The 20,727-nt window shown below is 55.9% G+C and overlaps 1 protein-coding gene across 1 annotated transcript; it reads left to right on the top strand.

The window, feature by feature from the left end:
* The first annotated feature begins 13,336 nt into the window (after window positions 1-13,336).
* LOC141978759 (vitelline membrane outer layer protein 1-like) lies at window positions 13,337-20,727 on the top strand. Its single transcript, XM_074941076.1, has 3 exons — window positions 13,337-13,501; window positions 13,737-13,831; window positions 20,427-20,727. Exons 1-3 carry the CDS (start codon window positions 13,337-13,339, stop codon window positions 20,725-20,727), a joined length of 561 nt encoding a protein of 186 aa, XP_074797177.1.

The following is a 20,727-nucleotide window of genomic DNA, read 5'->3' as shown; positions in this document are numbered from 1 at the left end:
AGCCCAGGTGCGGCTCCCAACGAGTTGCTAGCCCCAGCCCTCCGGGAGCTAGCCACCCTCTTCCCCAGCGTGAAACAGGTTGAGGGACGCGGGCTGGGGGAGTGGGCGGGGGATTTCTTTCCCATGAACAGCTCAGCCGCCTGCCTGGCTACAAGGTCCACGTCTGGCTTCGACAAACCCCGGGAGTCCCCTCGCTCGGGACCCCCGGGGCCGCCACTCCCAGAGGGAATAATCCCCCCGTTCTCCAGCCCGGAGCGACTCCCCGGCAGCCTGAAACAGGGGGGTTAGGGAGCGTCTGAACCCAGCCCAGGAAACTCTCCGGGCCCCCAGGGGTAGTAAAATGCTATGTTGGTGTTTTGGGCCGTTGACAATAAAACCGAACAACGTGGCATGTCTGAAACGTGTCGGTGTAGACGGATACGCCATAAGATGTACAAACTGTCCAGGTATACGCACCCCCGGGCGCAGAGGTGCCGGGCCCTAACGGGGAGGGTTAGACTCCCCGCTCCGACCCGCCTGTCGGGGGGAAATTGCCCCGGTGAATTTACCCGTGGTCGTAGAGGATCGAGCCCAAAAGGTAGGGGGCTCAGCGTTCCCCCTCCTGCCCTGTCAGGCCGAGCTTTCAGTGGGTGCAGACTTTTGTGCACAGACGAGGACAGGCACGGGAGAGTTATAAAGGGAAAAGAGATTCAAAGATTTTCTCTGGGAGACCCAACTCTGAAGGGCAAATAGGGGTAGGGTGTCCCGATTTTATAGGGACAGTCCCGATTCGGGGGGCTTTTTCTTATACAGGTACCTACCACCCCCCACCTCCTGTCCCGATTTTTCAGACTTGCTGGCTGGTCACCCTGACTCGTGGTAGCACCTGGGTGGGAAATATTTCAAGGGCAGCACGCCGAAGCCGAAACTGTGTCCACGAGGTCGCTCCTTTGAAACAGATCTTGCTCTGTTAAAGCAGACTCGGACGGACAGAGGAGTTTGGGCAGGGTAGGATTTTGTGTGAGCGATTTCCCAATTGTGAAAGAAATGGTTAAGGAAAGGGACCAGGAGGGGTCGGGGCTGGTAGGGAAGCCCACCCTCCCTGCTATGGGAAAGGGCAGTTCGGCGAGGAAAGCAGGATCAGGCCCAGACAAGCAGGCAGGCAACAGATAAAATAATTGGAAAACAAGTTGGGAGCCCTGAGGGCCCAATAAAACATGTAAGTCCAGGCCTGGGGAGTTCAGACCGTGGGGAGGAAACCTGGAGTCCTGAGCTGGCAGAGGACTCGCTCTGTGAAAACGTTAAAAAGGAAAAGTGTTATTAAAACCCCATAATTCTTGGTTTCTTTGCAGCCGTTGTGACGGGAAAATGGGCCAAAGGAGTGTCGGTAAAGAAGCCAGGCACGGAGACAATCTGATTTAAAACAATTTAGTCAAATTCGCCAAAAGAACAGAAGGGAACTTCACTGCCCCCAGATCTATACAGATGTAATCTGTGTAAAAATTAAAGCCACGTAAGAGCCGTTACAAAACCAGAACATGTGTGTAAATATAGTGTGTAAAGACGTGGCGTGTTTAGAACCGACAAACCAACACTCCCGGTTTGTCAAACTCATGTTCTGTGGTTTAGGATGAATCGGTTTGGGTTGGTTTTTAAATAACACGGCTAAAATCCGTTTGACCCTTTCACTCCAAGTTGCAAAACCAAAAAACGCTTTTTGCCGGGCGAGTGATGTTTGGCTTGGGTGTTTGGTGTTTAACCCTCAAGGTACGTTAATGCTTTATACCTCCTGGCTGCAGCAGGCCGTCAAAACCAGGAGAATGGGGAAAGATTCTGGAGTTGGGTTTTGGTAACAAAAGAGCAGATAAGAGCTGTAGTGAAAGACCGGGCCCCACGCTGAGCCTTAAGGGGGCTCTGTGTAATCAGACGGTCACTTGGATGAGGGTACATGGCAACTCGGTGAGTACAAAAGAACCAGTTACACCTTAGGTAAGACTCGCCACGGCTAATGTGATTAACCTATGGAAGGAAAGTGCCTTTTTCCCAGCACATGTGCAGGGTGTATTGTCGAAGGGGTAAAAGAAATGCGAAAACATTACAAACCGGGTCTGCGGTGGGAAACTGAGGCACAAACTCAAACACTAATGGAAAGCGTTTGGGCACTAATTCAGGAACCGGGGTTCAAAGCAGCCATGGACAAGGCGCAGCGGGTGCTACCTCCGGTTACATACCTGGGCGTCGTGGTGGTGGGAGACAGGTGGATCAGGGGAAGGTACGGGCGCCTACCGATGCCCACTCCTGCTAGAAGGATTCCATTTTCTCCATGACTGGCTGGCGGGGAGTGAAATATTCCTTAAATATTGGCTGCATCTTCTCCCAGCGTCTTCTCCCCTGCATCTTCTGAGCGCTCTAGTTATCCGGGCGCTGAAAGTTCCCAGAAGCATTTATAAATGTGCTGAAATCACTCACCCCTTGTGGAAACTGCTAAAGCAAAAGACAGAATGGGAGTGGGGAACAGACTCGGCTTTAACCCTGCTCAAACAGACGGCTCCGTTTTCCCCTGCGTTTCCCTGATGAACTACACGCTTTTGTTATTCGTTTGGTGACTAAATAACACGGCCTTGGCTGCCGCACTGTTACAAAATATTAAAAAAGGGAACCGACATGAATGTCCAGAGGTCACTGCCTTGGCAGACGCACCCCCACCAAAAAAATTAGATCCCGTGGGCCAAGAAAAGCACGTCTGGTTTACTGACGGGAGTGCATGGTAGTGAAAGGGAAAAGGTGTAAAATACCCGGCCCTTAACTTAGAAGAGGAAGTCATTCAGGGACGTCTAGATCATGGATCGTCTCGGGCTGTCGAGGGGTTTTAAGGCCATGTGAAAATCCCCCGCGGCCGGTGGATCTTTGTGCTGACTGACGGTGATGTCTGTGTAAAAAGAAAATACAGTTTTGAATAGAGGATTGGTGTCGGAACGGGGAAAAGGCGGCGCATAAAGACAAACCTTGCCCAGTTCCATACAAGGGAAACGAGGGTCTGTGCTCACACGTCTAAACAATGTACCGGAGGGTAACCAAGAACCCGAAACAGCTCAAGGTGCGACGTGTGAAGGCGCACGGTACAGGAGCGGGTAGGGAGGCCGCCGGGAACAATCGGGCAGCTACACTAGCCCGAGAGCTTGACATAGCCATTGCAATAGGCAGTCCGAAAAGGGACGTCCGTGCTGACGCATCTGAGCCAACAAATGGCCCCACAGAAGGCCCGAACCGAGTTCCAGGAAAAGCAGAGAGCCAGGAGTGACTTACTCTAGCCCGTCTGTTGGTGCATGAAGGAGTGGGAGGGATTTTAAGAGGGCTGAAGCAAGCAGCCGAATGGGAGAAGGATGTGAAAGCGCGGGTGCGAAACGGCGTGCGGTGCGCTCAGGGCAAGGCTCGCCCTCCACACGGGCAACCCACGAGGCGCCAAGGACGGCTCGGGCCGCGGCCCAGGGTTCAAATTGATTTTTCAAATCCCAGCATTTATTGGTAATAATTCATGCCTTTGCAGGGTGAGGCATTTCCCACTAGAAATAACAGCACCAGGGTAGTGGCCAAAAAGCTTTTTTACTGAGGTCGGGTGTAAATATGGCACCCCCGAGATAGTGGCTTCGAACAATGGGGGCGTCTTTATAAAAAAAACTTCTTCACCACAATAACACAAGGCTTAAAAATTAAACAAACGCTCCAGATGCCATACCGGCCTCAGGCCAGGGAGCGCGGGAGCCGCCCTGTTAAGGAAGCACGCCAGGAGGTAGTGAATCACACAGAGAGAAAAAAACCTGGCTAAATAAACAGCCTCTGATGTTGGCGGCCAGCCAGAGCAGTCGCAGACTAAGACCAGAAATTCCACCCTTCCAGATTCTGTCTGGACACCCAGCGCCTCATGGCGGAGCCTCGCTACCCGGCGCGGGGTGAAAACGAAAGCGGTAACAGACCCGGCATAAGTCTTTGCCACGGCCGGAAGAGTTACAGGAAAATGAAACCACCCTCCCGTATCGGGGTAATCCGGCCGTCAGACACAGGATTCGGAAACAAAGGCCCACAAAGGGCAGCCCCGTGGGAAACAGGGGACCAAGCCATGTCCCTTAAAATGAAAGAAGGGGCCCCTCACTGGACTCCAAATGGGTAGGCCCTTATTCCACCGGGGACCGCCTTAGCCCACTGGTAAACCACATTGAACACGCTGGAAAAGGGAAACGGGTCCCACGTGTCGCAAATTAAGCGGTTTACAACGATAACGATGTTTGGATTCTTTGCAGAAAAGGACGTCCTGGCACCCGAGCACGAGGCGCTGCTTTGCCACCGCAAATTTAATCCACAGAGAAAGAGACTCCGGTGTAAGGTCTGGCTCTACCTGCTTCTGGGAACTTTCAGCGCCCGGATAACTAGAGCGCTCAGAAGATGCAGGGGAGAAGATGCAGGGGAGAAGATGCTGGGAGAAGATGCAGCCCTCCTCGTAAGCCAATATTTAAGGAATAATTCACTCCCTGCCAACCAGTCATGGATTCCTACCTGTGATCCTTGTGGAATATGCTGTGATAAAAGCAGTAGCCAGCTTTGAAAACCCTTAAAAAATACCAATGTGTGCACCAGGGAAGGGGAAGTGGGACTTACAGTTCACCTTATAAACACCACAGGAATACCAAACCACTGGGAAAGAGGGGTTAAAATAGAGGGTCCCTATGGGGATGCCATCTGATGTTCCAGCTACCCACAGTTACCATATCCATAAAATAAACCTGTTTAGGCAGGAACAATCCTAACCGTTCTTGTAAAGTACTGTTCAATACCCCGTAGTAAATGGGAACCTAAATGTTCACCCTACTCCCTTCCAATTATAACGGCCTACATAAAAACACATCAACCCTCCAATGGCCGAGAAAAACGACGATGTAGCAGACGCCATATTAGGAGGAGTTAAATTTAAAGCCGGAATGATAAACAGTAGAGACCTGGAGGTCATGAAAAATAAGTTAAGTTTCTTGTCACAACTGCAAAAGCAGGCAAATAATCCTATAAATTTGCTCCAGGTAAAATTAAAAAAGAAAACGGCCTTGGCCCTAAAATCTACCAAGATGCAAATTCTTCGTTTAGCATCACTGGAGCACAAAATGTTTTGGATAACAGCTGGGAATGTTCGGGTATTAATGTGTCTTTTAAAACACCAAAAAAGGTCCTCGGTTTTTACAACAGACACAGAGGGGTACAGGGAAGCGGGTCATTCAAATATTACGTGCAAATAAAGACATGCTAAAAATGTCTAGGTCTGAAAAAGAACTGACAGCCTATCACGGATATGACATTTTACAGCCTGGTCCCCCACCTCTAAGGGCATATTGTTATGTGCCAATGCACCGCTACAGACTAGGGACCGAATGGCTCGGCAGCAGTTCTGCGGAAAAGGACCTAGGGGTTACAGTGGACGAGAAGCTGGATATGAGTCAGCAGTGTGCCCTTGTTGCCAAGAAGGCCAATGGCATTTTGGGATGTATAAGTAGGGGCATAGCGAGCAGATCGAGGGACGTGATCGTTCCCCTCTATTCGACACTGGTGAGGCCTCATCTGGAGTACTGTGTCCAGTTTTGGGCCCCACACTACAAGAAGGATGTGGAAAAATTGGAAAACGTCCAGCGAAGGGCAACAAAAATGATTAGGGGTCTGGAACACATGACTTACGAGGAGAGGCTGAGGGAACTGGGATTGTTTAGTCTGCAGAAGAGAAGAATGAGGGGTGATTTGATAGCTGCTTTCAACTACCTGAGAGGTGGTTCCAGAGAGGATGGCTCTAGACAGTTCTCAGTGGTAGAAGAGGACAGGACAAGGAGTAATGGTCTCAAGTTGCAGTGGGGGAGGTTTAGGTTGGATATTAGGAAAAACTTTTTCACTAGGAGGGTGGTGAAGCACTGGAATGCGTTACCTAGGGAGGTGGTGGAATCTCCTTCCTTAGAAGTTTTTAAGGTCAGGCTTGACAAAGCCCTGGCTGGGATGATTTAATTGGGGATTGGTCCTGCTTTGAGCAGGGGGTTGGACTAGATGACTCCTGAGGTCCCTTCCAACCCTGATATTCTATGGTTCTATGATTCTATGTTCCCCCCGTTACTAGCTGTGTTAACACTGTCCTGTGTTTGCTTGCTAGGACTGTGGTGTAAGTGCGGTTAAACCAAAAAAATTTTGTTAAATTACAGCCACAAGCTCAAATGGCCTCTCAGTCTATTGCTATGAAAGAGTTGCCTAAAATATGACCCACTCAAGAATTGTTCTTGAGGGATCAAAAGGGGGACATGTAGTAGTCAAATTTTATGTTTGTATTTTATATAATTTAAAATAAAAAATAATAACGTAGCATGTATTAATGTATGATTTGATCAAATGCTGTCCCACATCCAGGGGCGCTCTGCCTGTTCCCTCCCTCCAGCCCTGAGCCCCCCCTGCTTCCCAGCTGGGCATCTCCTATCACCTCCCCCAAGCCCCGCCTCTGTCCATTGTCTTCTCTCCAGGTAAACAGGGTCGCCTGGGCCCCATCTCCCCTCGTCTGTCCTCTGGCCCCCTCTCGCTGGGACCAGCTGGTCAGGTCAACGGGGTCCTCTCCCCGCAGCCCATTGTCCCGAGCTGGGCCTCCTGGTCCCCAGGTCACCAGTCGCTGGGGTCTGCATTGTCCAGGCCATTGGCCAGGGTCCCAAGTTCCCTCACCGGTCCTCTGTAACAACAAACTCCCTCTCCCATCCCCTCATTAAACCAGTAACACCCAGGGAAACTGAGTCCCTCCCCCTCTGCATGCAAACCATTGGGAAAACAAGAAAACTTCATTTCAGGGGGCTAGACACAGGGAAGTCAGAATGTGGGGAGGAGAGTGGGATACCTGTAAGTTTGGGGCAGAACTGAATTGTGGCTCGAATCTTTTCCTCTAGGATAAAATCATGTTGGAAGCAGTTAACTGGAAGCTGAATCGATCTGTCGGGCTTGCGCTAACAGTGGCTGAAAAATGAGGGCTGGGAAAATGGAAACCCGGCACCTGAGCACCAACTGGAGAGTGGCGCATCGCCAGCGTACTTTCAGCCACTGCGGAGAGGCTCGGGAACCAGAGCACAACTACCTCAGAGTTGTGGGATGTTTTCTGGGAAGAGCTTTCCCTCCCCGGCCCTGGGAGCAACTGCGCATTGGAAACGATCCCCGGCATGACCCATAGCCCCATTGCATGACGACCAAATGCACCGGATCGGGGGGCAGGAGCCCTGGGAAATCACAGAGCAACGGTGCGACCCAGCCGTGAGAACAGCGCTGGAAACTCGGAGTCTCAGTTCTGCTGCGTGACCTCGGCCACGTCATTTTACAAAAGTCAAATTACAAAGGATGAAACTACACAGGATGAATACAAACAAATAACACAAGTATGTAGGGACAAGGCAGTAAACGAGATCAAACGAGCTAGGGACATAGAAGGAAACAAGAAAACTCTCTACAAATACATGAGCAGCAAGAGGAAAACCAAGGACAGGGTAGGCCCGTTACTCAACGGGGGGGGAAAGAAAATAACAGAAAAGGTGGAAATGGCAGAGGTGCTTAATGACTTGTTTCGGTTTTCACCAAGAAGGTTGGTGGCGATTGGACGTCTAACGTAGTGAATGCTGGTGAAAATGAGGTAGGATCAGAGTCTAAAATAGGGAAAGAACCAGTCAAAAATTACTTAGACAAGTTAGATGTCTTCAAATCACCAGGGCCTGATGAAATGCGTCCTAGAATACTCAAGGAGCTGACTGAGGAGATATCTGAGCCATTAGCGATTATCTTTGAAAAGTCACGGAAGACGGGAGAGATTCCAGTGCCAATCTAAAAAAAGGGAAATAAGGACAAACTGGGGAATTACAGACCAGTCAGCTTAACTTCTGTACCTGGAAAGACAATGGAGCAAATCATTAAGCAATCACTTTGCAAACACCTCGAAGATAATAAAGTGATAAGTAACAGTCAGCATGGATTTGTCAAGAACAAATCGTGTCAGACCAAGCTGATAGCTTTCGACAGGGTAACAAGCCTTGTGGCTGGGGGGAAGTGGGAGACGTGGTCTATCTTGGCTTTAGTAAGGCTTTTGATACTGTCTCACGTGATCTTCTCATAAACAAACTAGGGAAATGCAACCTAGATGGAGCTACTATAAGGTAGGTGCAAAACTGGTTGGAAAACTGTTCCCAGAGAGTAGCTATCAGAGGTTCACAGTCAAGCTGGAAGGGCATAATGAGAGGGGTCTGGCAGGGATCAGTTCTGGGTCCAGTTCTGTTCAATATATTCATCGATGATTTAAATAATGGCACAGAGAGGACACCGATAAAGTTTGCGGACGACACCAAGCTGGGAGGGGCTGCGAGTGCTTTGGAGGACAGGATTAAAATTCAAAATGATCTGGACAAACTGGAGAAATGGTCTGAAGTAAACAGGATGAAATTTAATCAGGACAAATGCAAAGTACTCCCCCTAGGAAGGAACAATCAGTTACACACACACGCAATGGGAAAGGACGGCCTAGGAAGGAGTACTGCGGAAAGGGATCCGGGGATCATAGTGGACCACAAGCTAAATATGAGTCAACAGTGTGACACTGTTGCAAAACAATGTTGCATCATTCTGGGATGTCTCAGCAAGTGTGTTGTAAGCAAGACGCAGTAAGTAATTCCTCTGCTCTGCTCCGGGCTGATGAGACCTCAACTGGAGCAGCGTGTCCAGTTCTGGGCGCCACGTTTCAGGAAAGATGTGGACAAACTGCAGAAAGTCCAGAGAAGAGCAACACAGATGATGAAAGGCCTAGCAAACATGAGCGATGAGGGAAGATTGAAAAACTTGGGTTTGTTTAGTCTGGAGAAGAGAAGACCGAGAGGGGACATGAGAACAGTTTTCAAGCGCATAAAAGGTCGTTACAAGGAGGAGGGAGAAGAATTGTTCTTCTTAACCTCTGAGGCTAGGACAAGAAGCAGTGGGCTTAAATTGCAGCGAGGACGGTTTAGGTTGGACATTTGGAAAAACTTCCGAACTGTCGGGGTGGTGAAGCCCTGGGGTAAATTGCCCAGGGCGGTTGTGGGATCTCCATCATGGGGGATTCATAAGAGCAGGTTGGACAAACCCGTCAGGGATGGGCTAGATAATCCTTAGTCCGGCCACGAGTGCAGGGGACGGGACGAGAGACCTCTCGAGGTCCCTTCCAGTCCTATGATTCTCTGATTCTGCTTTGCCTCCGTGTCCCCGTGGGGAGAATGGTGTTCCCCTCCTTGGTAAAGTGCTTTGAGATCGGGCGGGCGCGACGGGCAGTTTAGCCCAGATTTGATGTCAAAGGAGCTGGTGACGCTTCGCAGCGTAAGCACGAGCAGGCCCACACGCGGGGGGAGACGCTGCCGGGGAGACGTGTTTGTGAATGGATGTGCTGCAGTAGGAAGAGATCCTGAGACATAAGCCCTTGTATCAGAGGCCTGGTATGAGGCAGGACTTGCTCACAGAATTGGGCAAGAACAGGGCTGATATTGCAGAAATTCACATTCCTCGGAAGTGCTAGTCACACGGTGCTGACGGAAACACCTCCCGATATCGAGTGGTACCAGAGCATCCTGATAGCAAGGGTGGGACAAACACATTCCCCAGGGATACCAGGGACACACTGACCCCGCCTCAAAGATAAGGTCAGGATGACAGGGTGATGAATAGAGATGTTTTGTTCGAGCCAAGGTGGGGGGTGATAACTAGCCATGTCACGGGGGCAGTACATAACCTGTTTGTATCAGGGTACAAAGCTGTATCTCAGAGGGATTGTCTTTGTCTGGCCTAGGGAGGAACGGAAAGTCCGGGTGTTCACTGAGCCGGTCATTGTTACAGGCATGCATGTCTTAGCAGTCCGGGAGAGTCTGTGGGATATTAGTACCGGGCTTCGTCGGCAATAAACCTGGCCGGGTGCCTTCGTCCCTGAACGGATCTTGTGGTCATTGGGAAGTTCGCTCAAGGTCTGTGCAGGGCTAGGCCGACACACACAGGCAGCCAAACATCGATCTACCTCTAATCACACCCACTAACCCAAATGTGCTGGTGAATAGAGTTGGCACAAAACTTGCACTAACCCAGGTCAATTAAAGATCGACATCAAGAACCTCATCTGAACGCACCAAAGCCACGGGATAAAGCATTACAGTGAACGTAGAACACTACCAGCGAGGGAGACAAATATTTCACAGCGGGCTCGTCAGTCCGGGACAGGCAGGCACTGGCTGGCTCAGTGGGGCAGGGAATGGGGCACAGAGCCAGAGGTTACTGCCTCTCTGATGCCCACCCCTTGATCTCTTCCAGCTGATCCTGTTTGGTGCTTGAGCAGCCAGGGCCAGGCTGGTTCTCCACAGTCTCTCCTGCTTCACCGGCCCGGCATCTGGAACCCGGTCGGACCGGTCCCTGCGACATCCCCAGGCTTGTTCCTCGCTGCGTTAATTAGCCAAGCGACTCCAGTTCCTGGAGGAAGCCTCGTTTCACCGCCGGGCCGGGCCCGGGCCCGGGGCAGGGTCATCGTCAGCCAGCCCCTAACGACGCCCGCCAGGCGGCTGAGGTTGGCTCGGGGGTGTCACGCACATTCCAGGCATCCGGGGTGTCTCTCCCCGTGGCGTGGGACGCGGCTGCAATCCTCCCAGGTGTCTGTCACGGCCTCTGGTCCAGCCCCAGCCCTGCTCCCGGCTCTCCCCACTGGCCCAGGCTCTCATTCACCTTAACCGCTCCCAGCACCACTCAACCCCTTCCACACCCGTCCCCCCGCAGAGCAGTCGCCTCCCTGCGTCCATTCAGGAGGCCCTCGTGAGGGGTTGGCTCACTGTGCCCGTGGGGCCCTGGCCACGACAGATGGAGCACTTCACTGCCCGGAGCGACGGTTTCAAGGGAACACGGTGCAATGGTAGGAAAACTTGCAAAAAACCCGCCGCCGATGTCAGGGTGGCGTCAATCAGGCTGTTCCTCTGCGTGCGAGCAAGTGCTGAGGCTTGGGAGAACTGCTGCGTGGCTCTTAGTGAGTTTGGTGATGCAGCCGCCTTTTGGGGGAAGCCCTTGCCGCCAGGAGGTCAGATTTCTCCTTGGATCGGGGCTGGGGGGCTGAGTTGCTCCCTGGGAAGCGGGTGCTGGCGTCCGGGTGAGATTTCCGATGGAGGGGAATGGCCTTAGGCCCTGTTCCAGGGCTGGGGTCTAAAGGGTGAAATACACCAGTTTGGAGCAGAAAGGGGGTAATATTTGTTCCCCACGTAGGTACTTAGAGACGAGGATCAAGCCACCGCTTAGCCGTCTCTTTGTTATGGTGAGAGACAGCGGCCAGTGCCGGGTGCCCCAGAGGGAATGAACCGAACAGGGCATCATCCTGTGATCCGTCATCCCCTGTCACCCATCCCCAGCTCCTGGCAAACACAGGCTAGGGACACCATCCTGGTAATAGCCATCGTTGGCTTGTGATCCACACCGCTCAGATCCAGTGCCCCGGCCTCTTCCTTATTCCCCTCTCCTCTGATTCTTTGGGTCATCTGCAAACTTTCTCTGGGGTGGTTTTATGTTTTCTTCCAGCTCTTCGATAAAGCTGTCAGGCCAGGAACCGAGCCTTGTGGGCCCCCACTGGGAACACCGGCTCGCGACGATGGCCCATTTCCGCTTCCGTTTGGAGATCCATCAGTTAGCCAGTTTTGAATCTATTTCCTCTGTTCATTCGAGGCCACTCTAGGTTCTCAATCCGAAGGCCGTGAGGCACCCAGTCACACGCCTCCCAGCCATCTCCATTCATTACCGCAGCGCTATTATCTTGATCACCCAATTTTGTAATTGCTCCGACAAAAAGCCCCAAAATAGCAGGACGGGCTCCACTTTCCAACTACCCCTGCGGAGCGGCATTCACTGCATTACGCTCGCTTAATTCTTGATTAATTGCGTCCCTGTATCAGCTGCTCCATTATCTCACCCAGGAACTATGGCAGACGAAGAGGCCTATAATTATAATGAACGATGCTGAGATCTGCGTGTACTGGGTGTTTCCGAGAAACGGGAAGGGTGGGGCAGCCGCCAGCCAACAGGGGAGAGACTATGTCAGGAGTGCAGAACGCAGGGATTGCGGCAATTTCAGTGGGAACCAGCGGCATGACTCAGTTTCCCCACTTTAGTATGCATCGCCACCCAGCGGGTGCAAGGGAGTGAAGTGCCCTCCAGGAGGGAGACATCAGTGGAGGTCACTCCGAACGTCTGCCTCGCTCTGGGAATGACCCCAGAGGTGCAGAGACACTGAACCCGTAATGGGCGGTAGGAGTGCGGGGCCGGGCGTGAGCAGACGGGCTTTGAAGCCCTGCTGGTGCCCTGGGCGCGGCCACAATTTAACACTTGTCACTGATGGCGAATCCGCTGCGACCCTGGGGACAAGCCCCCCTCACCGTTAGATGTTTTGCATTTTGTTTCCAGCCCAAATTCGCCTGGTTCCAACTCCCGGCCCTCGGCCCGGGTGGGACCTGCCTCTGCCAGTCTGAGGAGCCCATTGTGAACATTCGCTCCCCGGGCCGGCACTCACAGCCCGGGGTCAGTCACCCCTTCGCCGCCTCGCCATGCAGCTAATCGGAGCTCACATTCCACTGATTACCCACCACTCGCCCCCCAAATCTGCTTTAGAGTCGCCGCACCCCCGGAGAGACTCCCCCGGCCCCTGTGTAGGGCTGACGCGCTTTGTTCCTTGTTGTGTACATTGACATTTAGCTGCATTCAAACCACAGTATGGGGCTGTGACCCACATCGCTCTGAACCGGGGACACGGTCTCTTCCTCATTTCCCACTCCTTATTTCCTGCAGTGACGTAACAGCATAGTGGTGGGAGCGTGGGATACCACGTCTGAACTGACAACAGTGGGGTCAGCGGTGGGATCCTGGTGCCATAATGGCATAGTGGTGGGAGCGGTGGGATACTATGTCCCAAGAGGTAACTGTGGGCTGCTGGCACCGTAAAGGCACCCTGGTGTCAGCGGGGACAGTTGCATCGTTTGGCATGAGGTCAGAGGTGTTGTCACATGACGTATTTGCTTTGGGTGTTTCCGAGAGTCGGGCCGATTAGCAGAGCCCTGGGTGGGTGGTGGCAGGAACCTTGCGCCATGCGCCCTGGGGCAGCCGGGGGCAGGATTAACCTAATGATAGCCTTGAACCTGAGCGAAGGGAAGGTGAGGCCGGCCCCTTTGCACTGCCCACACAGGCCGGAACCCAGCCCAGCCCACCCTCCCCTGGTATAAACACCCCTGCCCCGTGCCAGGAGCTGCACATCTGCTGAGGGCTTCCTTCACTCGCCTGCCCAGCCATGGATACCTCCCTGCATGCCACGCTCAGCCTTGTGCTCGTCTGCTGCCTCTGGGGCGCATGGGCCCAGACCAAGATCGAAGTTACCAATGGAGGAATATGGGGCAAGTGGGGCCAGGAAGAGACCTGCCCCAACAAGAGCTTCGCCATTGGGTTCTCCATGAAGGTAAAGATTCACATCCACCAGCCCGGCTCCCCCTTACCCCACTCCCTGCCCCATTCACCCTCCCCATATCCACTGCTCCCTTCCCCAGCCCGGCTCCCCCTGCCCCACAGCCCTGAGCCCCTCTGCCCAATTTCCCCCTTTCCCCACACCCCTCTTCCCCCCATCTCCTTGTACTGAAGTGATGGGGGACTGGTCTCTAATGCCCAGGCTTGTTGCCCCCCACCCCCTGTTGCAGGTGGAGCTGCCCCAGCTCTCTGGGGACGATACAGCGCTAAACGGGATCCGGCTGATCTGCTCCAACGGCAGAACCATCCAGTCCAACGTGGGGCCGTGAGTACCGTGGGGAGGGGCCCAACGGAGGGTGCGGGCAGGTGGCTGAGGGGGCCCCGGGCGCCGTGTGCACAAGTGGAATACGGGTGTCACCAAGAGAGCTGGGGTGGGTGGGGGGTTAGCAGTGGCAGAGACGGGAGGATGGCATCGACAGTGGGACTTTGGGGTCAGCAGTGGGTTAGCGGTGGCAGGAGAGGGATCGTGGTAGTGACAGAGGGTTAGCGGTGGCAGGGGAGGGATCGTGGTAGTGACAGAGGGTTAGCGGTGGCAGGGGTGGGATCGTGGTGGTGACAGTGGGTTAGCGGTGGCAGGGGTGGGATCGTGGTAGTGACAGTGGGTTAGTGGTGGCAGGGGAGGGATCGTGGTGGTGACAGTGGGTTAGTGGTGGCAGGGGAGGGATCGTCGTGTTGACAGAGGGTTAGCGGTGGCAGAGGTGGGATCGTGGTAGTGACAGAGGGTTAGCGGTGGCAGCGGTGGGATCGAGGTAGTGACAGAGGGTTAGCGGTGGCAGGGGTGGGATCGTGGTAGTGATAGTGGGTTACTGGTGGCAGGGGAGGGATCGTGGTGGTGACAGTGGGTTAGGGGTGGCAGGGGAGGGATCGTCGTGTTGACAGAGGGTTAGCAGTGGCAGGAGAGGGATTGTGGTGGTGACAGAGGGTTAGCGGTGGCAGAGGTGGGATCGTGGTAGTGACAGAGGGCTAGCGGTGGCTGGGGAGGGATCGTGGTAGTGACAGAGGGTTAGCGGTGGCAGCGGTGGGATCGTGGTGGTGACAGTGGGTTAGCGGTGGCAGAGGTGGGATCATGGTGGTGACAGTGGGTTAGCGGTGGCAGGGGAGGGATCGTGGTAGTGACAGTGGGTTAGCAGTGGCAGAGGTGGGATCGTCGTGTTGACAGAGGGTTAGCGGTGGCAGGGGAGGGATCGTGGTAGTGACAGAGGGTTAGCGGTGGCAGGGGAGGGATCGTGGTAGTGACAGAGGGTTAGCGGTGGCAGCGCTGGGATCGTGGTGGTGACAGAGGGTTAGCGGTGGCAGGGGAGGGATCGTGGTAGTGACAGAGGGTTAGCGGTGGCAGCGCTGGGATCGTGGTGGTGACAGTGGGTTAGCGGTGTCAGGGGAGGGATCGTGGTAGTGACAGAGGGTTAGCGGTGGCAGGGGAGGGATCGTGGTGGTGACAGTGGGTTAGCGGTGGCAGGGGAGGGATCGTGGTAGTGACGGAGGGTTAGCGGTGGTAGCGGTGGGATCGTGGTAGTGACGGAGGGTTAGCGGTGGCAGGGGAGGGATCGTGGTGGTGACAGAGGGTTAGAGGTGGCAGGGGTGGGATCGTGGTAGTGACAGAGGGTTAGCGGTGGCAGGGGAGGGATCGTGGTAGTGACAGAGGGTTAGCGGTGGCAGCGCTGGGATCGTGGTGGTGACAGAGGGTTAGCGGTGGCAGGGGAGGGATCGTGGTAGTGACAGAGGGTTAGCGGTGGCAGCGCTGGGATCGTGGTGGTGACAGTGGGTTAGCGGTGTCAGGGGAGGGATCGTGGTAGTGACAGAGGGTTAGCGGTGGCAGGGGAGGGATCGTGGTGGTGACAGTGGGTTAGCGGTGGCAGGGGAGGGATCGTGGTAGTGACGGAGGGTTAGCGGTGGTAGCGGTGGGATCGTGGTGGTGACAGAGGGTTAGCGGTGGCAGAGGTGGGATCGTGGTCGTGACAGTGGGTTAGCAGTGGCAGAGGTGGGATCGTGGTGTTGACAGAGGGTTAGCGGTGGCAGGGGTGGGATCGTGGTAGTGACGGAGGGTTAGTGGTGGTAGCGGTGGGATCGTGGTGGTGACAGTGGGTTAGCAGTGGCAGGGGAGGGATCGTGGTGGTGACAGAGGGTTAGCGGTGGCAGAGGTGGGATCGTGGTCGTGACAGTGGGTTAGCAGTGGCAGAGGTGGGATCGTGGTGTTGACAGAGGGTTAGCGGTGGCAGCGGTGGGATCGTGGTAGTGACAGAGGGTTAGCGGTGGCAGGGGAGGGATCGTGGTAGTGACAGAGGGTTAGCGGTGGCAGGGGAGGGATCGTGGTGGTGACAGAGGGTTAGCGGTGTCAGGGGAGGGATCGTGGTAGTGACAGAGGGTTAGCGGTGGCAGCGGTGGGATCGTGGTGGTGACAGTGGGTTAGCAGTGGCAGGGGAGGGATCGTGGTGGTGACAAAGGGTTAGCAGTGGCAGAGGTGGGATCGTGGTCGTGACAGTGGGTTAGCAGTGGCAGAGGTGAGATCGTGATGGTGACAGAGGGTTAGCGGTGGCAGCGGTGGGATCGTGGTAGTGACAGAGGGTTAGCGGTGGCAGGGGTGGGATCGAGGTAGTGACGGAGGGTTAGCGGTGGCAGGGGAGGGATCGTGGTAGTGACGGAGGGTTAGCGGTGGCAGGGGTGGGATCGTGGTAGTGACAGAGGGTTAGCGGTGGCTGGGGACGGATCATGGTAGTGACAGAGGGTTAGCGGCGGCAGGGGTGGGATCGTGGTAGTGACAGAGGGTTAGAGGTGGCAGGGGTGGGATTGTGGTGGTGACAGAGGGTTAGCGGCGGCAGAGGTGGGATCGTGGTAGTGACAGAGGGTTAGTGGTGGCAGGGGAGGGATCGTGGTAGTGACAGTGGGTTAGCAGTGGCAGCGGTGGGATCGTGGTAGTGACAGAGGGTTAGCGGTGGCTGGGGAGGGATCGTGATGGTGACAGAGGGTTAGCGGTGGCAGGGGAGGGATCGTGGTAGTGACAGAGGGTTAGCGGTGGCAGGGGTGGGATCGTGGTGGTGACAGAGGGTTAGCGGTGGCAGGGGAGGGATCATGGTAGCGACAGAGGGTTAGCGGTGGCTGGGGAGGGATCGTGGTAGTGACAGAGGGTTAGCGGTGGCAGGGGAGGGATCATGGTAGCGACAGAGGGTTAGCGGTGGCTGGGGAGGGATCGTGGTAGTGACAGAGGGTTAGCGGTGGGATCGTGGTGGTGACAGAGGGTTAGTGGTGGCAGGGGAGGGATCGTGGTGGTGACAGAGGGTTAGCGGTGGCAGGGGAGGGATCGTGGTAGTGACAGTGGGTTAGCGGTGGCAGGGGAGGGATCGTGGTAGTGACAGAGGATTAGCGGTGGCAGGGGTGGGATCATGGTAGTGACAGAGGGTTAGCGGTGGCAGGGGAGGGATCGTAGTAGTGACAGTGGGTTAGCGGTGGCAGCGGTGGGATCGTGGTAGTGACAGAGGGTTAGCGGTGGCAGGGGAGGGATCGTGGTAGTGACGGAGGGTTAGCGGTGGCAGGGGAGGGATCGTGGTAGTGACGGAGGGTTAGCGGTGGCAGGGGAGGGATCGTGGTAGTGACGGAGGGTTAGCGGCGGCAGCGGTGGGATCGTGGTAGTGACAGAGGGTTAGCGGTGGCAGAGGTGGGATCGTGGTAGTGACAGAGGGTTAGCGGTGGCAGGGGAGGGATCGTGGTGGTGACAGTGGGTTAGCGGTGGCAGAGGTGGGATCATGGTGGTGACAGTGGGTTAGCGGTGGCAGGGGAGGGATCGTCGTAGTGACAGTGGGTTAGCGGTGGCAGCGGTGGGATCGTGGTAGTGACAGAGGGTTAGTGGTGGCAGAGGTGGGATCATGGTAGTGACAGAGGGTTAGCGGTGGCAGGGGAGGGATCGTGGTAGTGACAGTGGGTTAGCGGTGGCAGCGGTGGGATCGAGGTAGTGACAGAGGGTTAGCGGTGGCAGGGGAGGGATCGTGGTAGTGACGGAGGGTTAGCGGTGGCAGGGGAGGGATCGTGGTAGTGACAGAGGGTTAGCGGCGGCAGCGGTGGGATCGTGGTAGTGACAGAGGGTTAGCGGTGGCAGGGGAGGGATCGTGGTGGTGACAGTGGGTTAGCGGTGGCAGAGGTGGGATTATGGTGGTGACAGTGGGTTAGCGGTGGCTGGGGAGGGATCGTGGTAGTGACAGAGGGTTAGCGGTGGCAGGGGAGGGATCGTGGTGGTGACAGAGGGTTAGAGGTGGCAGGGGTGGGATCGTGGTAGTGACAGAGGGTTAGCGGTGGCAGGGGAGGGATCGTGGTAGTGACAGAGGGTTAGCGGTGGCAGGGGAGGGATCGTGGTAGTGACAGTGGGTTAGCGGTGGCAGGGGAGGGATCGTGGTAGTGACAGTGGGTTAGCGGTGGCAGAGGTGGGATCGTGGTAGTGACAGTGGGTTAGCGGTGGCAGGGGTGGGATCGTGGTAGTGACAGAGGGTTAGCGGTGGCAGGGGAGGGATCGTGGTGGTGACAGAGGGTTAGCGGTGGCAGGGGAGGGATCGTGCTAGTGACAGAGGGTTAGCGGTGGCAGGGGAGGGATCGTGGTGGTGACAGAGGGTTAGCGGTGGCAGAGGTGGGATCGTGGTGGTGACAGAGGGTTAGCGGTGGCAGCGGTGGGATCGTGGTAGTGACAGAGGGTTACCGGTGGCAGGGGAGGGATCGTGGTAGTGACAGAGGGTTAGCGTTGGCAGGGGTGGGATCGTGGTAGTGACAGAGGGTTAGCGGTGGCTGGGGAGGGATCGTGGTAGCGACAGAGGGTTAGCGGTGGCAGGGGTGGGATCGTGGTAGTGACAGAGGGTTAGCGGTGGCAGGAGTGGGATCGTGGTAGTGACAGTGGGTTAGCGGTGGCAGGGGAGGGATCGTGGTAGTGACAGTGGGTTAGCGGTGGCAGAGGTGGGATCGTGGTAGTGACAGAGGGTTAGCGGTGGCAGGGGTGGGATCGTGGTAGTGACAGAGGGTTAGCGGTGGCTGGGGAGGGATCGTGGTAGTGACAGAGGGTTAGCGGTGGCAGGGGTGGGATCGTGGTAGTGACAGAGGGTTAGCGGTGGAGGAGTGGGATCGTGGTAGTGACAGTGGGTTAGCGGTGGCAGGGGAGGGATCGTGGTAGTGACAGAGGGTTAGCGGTGGCAGGGGAGGGATCGTGGTAGTGACAGAGGGTTAGCGGTGGCTGGGGAGGGATCGTGGTAGTGACAGTGGGTTAGCGGTGGTAGCGGTGGGATCATGGTAGTGACAGTGGGTTAGCGGTGGCAGCGGTGGGATCGTGGTAGTGACAGAGGGTTAGCGGTGGCAGGGGTGGGATCGTGGTAGTGACAGAGGGTTAGCGGTGGCTGGGGAGGGATCGTGGTAGTGACAGAGGGTTAGCGGTGGCAGGGGTGGGATCGTGGTAGTGACAGAGGGTTAGCGGTGGAGGAGTGGGATCGTGGTAGTGACAGTGGGTTAGCGGTGGCAGGGGAGGGATCGTGGTAGTGACAGAGGGTTAGCGGTGGCTGGGGAGGGATCGTGGTAGTGACAGTGGGTTAGCGGTGGTAGCGGTGGGATCATGGTAGTGACAGTGGGTTAGCGGTGGTAGCGGTGGTATCATGGTAGTGACAGTGGGTTAGTGGTGGCAGGAGAGGGATCGTGGTAGTGACAGAGGGTTAGCGGTGGCAGCGGTGGGATCGTGGTAGTGACAGAGGGTTAGCGGTGGCTGGGGAGGGATCGTGGTAGTGACAGTGGGTTAGCGGTGGTAGCGGTGGGATCATGGTAGTGACAGTGGGTTAGTGGTGGCAGGAGAGGGATCGTGGTAGTGACAGAGGGTTAGCGGTGGCAGGGGTGGGATCGTGGTAGTGACAGAGGGTTAGCGGTGGCAGGGGTGGGATCGTGGTAGTGACAGAGGGTTAGCGGTGGCTGGGGAGGGATCGTGGTAGTGACAGAGGGTTAGCGGTGGCAGGGGTGGGATCGTGGTAGTGACAGAGGGTTAGCGGTGGCTGGGGAGGGATCGTGGTAGTGACAGAGGGTTAGCGGTGGCAGGGGTGGGATCGTGGTAGTGACAGAGGGTTAGCGGTGGAGGAGTGGGATCGTGGTAGTGACAGTGGGTTAGCGGTGGCAGGGGAGGGATCGTGGTAGTGACAGAGGGTTAGCGGTGGCAGGGGAGGGATCGTGGTAGTGACAGTGGGTTAGCGGTGGCAGGGGAGGGATCGTGGTAGTGACAGAGGGTTAGCGGTGGCTGGGGAGGGATCGTGGTAGTGACAGTGGGTTAGCGGTGGTAGCGGTGGGATCATGGTAGTGACAGTGGGTTAGCGGTGGTAGCGGTGGTATCATGGTAGTGACAGTGGGTTAGTGGTGGCAGGAGAGGGATCGTGGTAGTGACAGAGGGTTAGCGGTGGCAGCGGTGGGATCGTGGTAGTGACAGAGGGTTAGCGGTGGCTGGGGAGGGATCGTGGTAGTGACAGTGGGTTAGCGGTGGTAGCGGTGGGATCATGGTAGTGACAGTGGGTTAGTGGTGGCAGGAGAGGGATCGTGGTAGTGACAGAGGGTTAGCGGTGGCAGCGGTGGGATCGTGGTAGTGACAGAGGGTTAGCGGTGGCTGGGGAGGGATCGTGGTAGTGACAGTGGGTTAGCGGTGGCAGCGGTGGGATCGTGGTAGTGACAGAGGGTTAGCGGTGGCAGGGGAGGGATCGTGGTAGTGACAGTGGGTTAGCGGTGGCAGGGGAGGGATCGTGGTAGTGACAGTGGGTTAGTGGTGTCAGGAGTGGGATACTAGGGCAGCCCAGAGCGGCAGAGGGGTGGCGGGAAAGCAGCACCCCCTGTGGCCTGTACCCAGCTGACCCCTTCTCTCCTCCCAGGTGGGGCTTCTGGACCCCAGTGATGAAATGCCCCTCTGGGCAGCGCCTAACCCAGTTCCGGCTGCGGGTGGAGCCGTGCCAGGGCCTCAAGGACGACACGGCCGCCGACAACATCGAGTTCGTCTGCACGGATGGGGTGGAGCTGAAGGGGCACGGACGGTGCTGGGGCAAGTGGGGCCCCCAGAGCCGCTCCTGCGGCCAGCGGGGCATCTGCACCATCGCCACCAAGGTGGAGGCCCCCCAGGGCAAGGGGGACGACACGGCCCTGAACGACGTCTACTTCAAATGCTGCAGCCCCTAA

This window comes from Natator depressus, chromosome 28, assembly GCF_965152275.1.
Source record: "Natator depressus isolate rNatDep1 chromosome 28, rNatDep2.hap1, whole genome shotgun sequence".
Classification (NCBI taxonomy): domain Eukaryota; kingdom Metazoa; phylum Chordata; order Testudines; family Cheloniidae; genus Natator; species Natator depressus.
This window is presented reverse-complemented; position numbering and strand designations above follow the sequence as displayed.

What these genes read in the sequence shown, in the direction of transcription:
- LOC141978759 (XM_074941076.1), top strand. Translation starts at nt 13,337, where the DNA reads ATGGATACCTCCCTGCATGCCACGCTCAGCCTTGTGCTCGTCTGCTGC. An exon ending in CCATTGGGTTCTCCATGAAG is followed by an intron (nt 13,502 to 13,736) that starts GTAAAGATTCAC and finishes CCCCTGTTGCAG; the next exon opens with GTGGAGCTGCCCCAGCTCTC. An exon ending in ATCCAGTCCAACGTGGGGCC is followed by an intron (nt 13,832 to 20,426) that starts GTGAGTACCGTG and finishes CTCTCCTCCCAG; the next exon opens with GTGGGGCTTCTGGACCCCAG.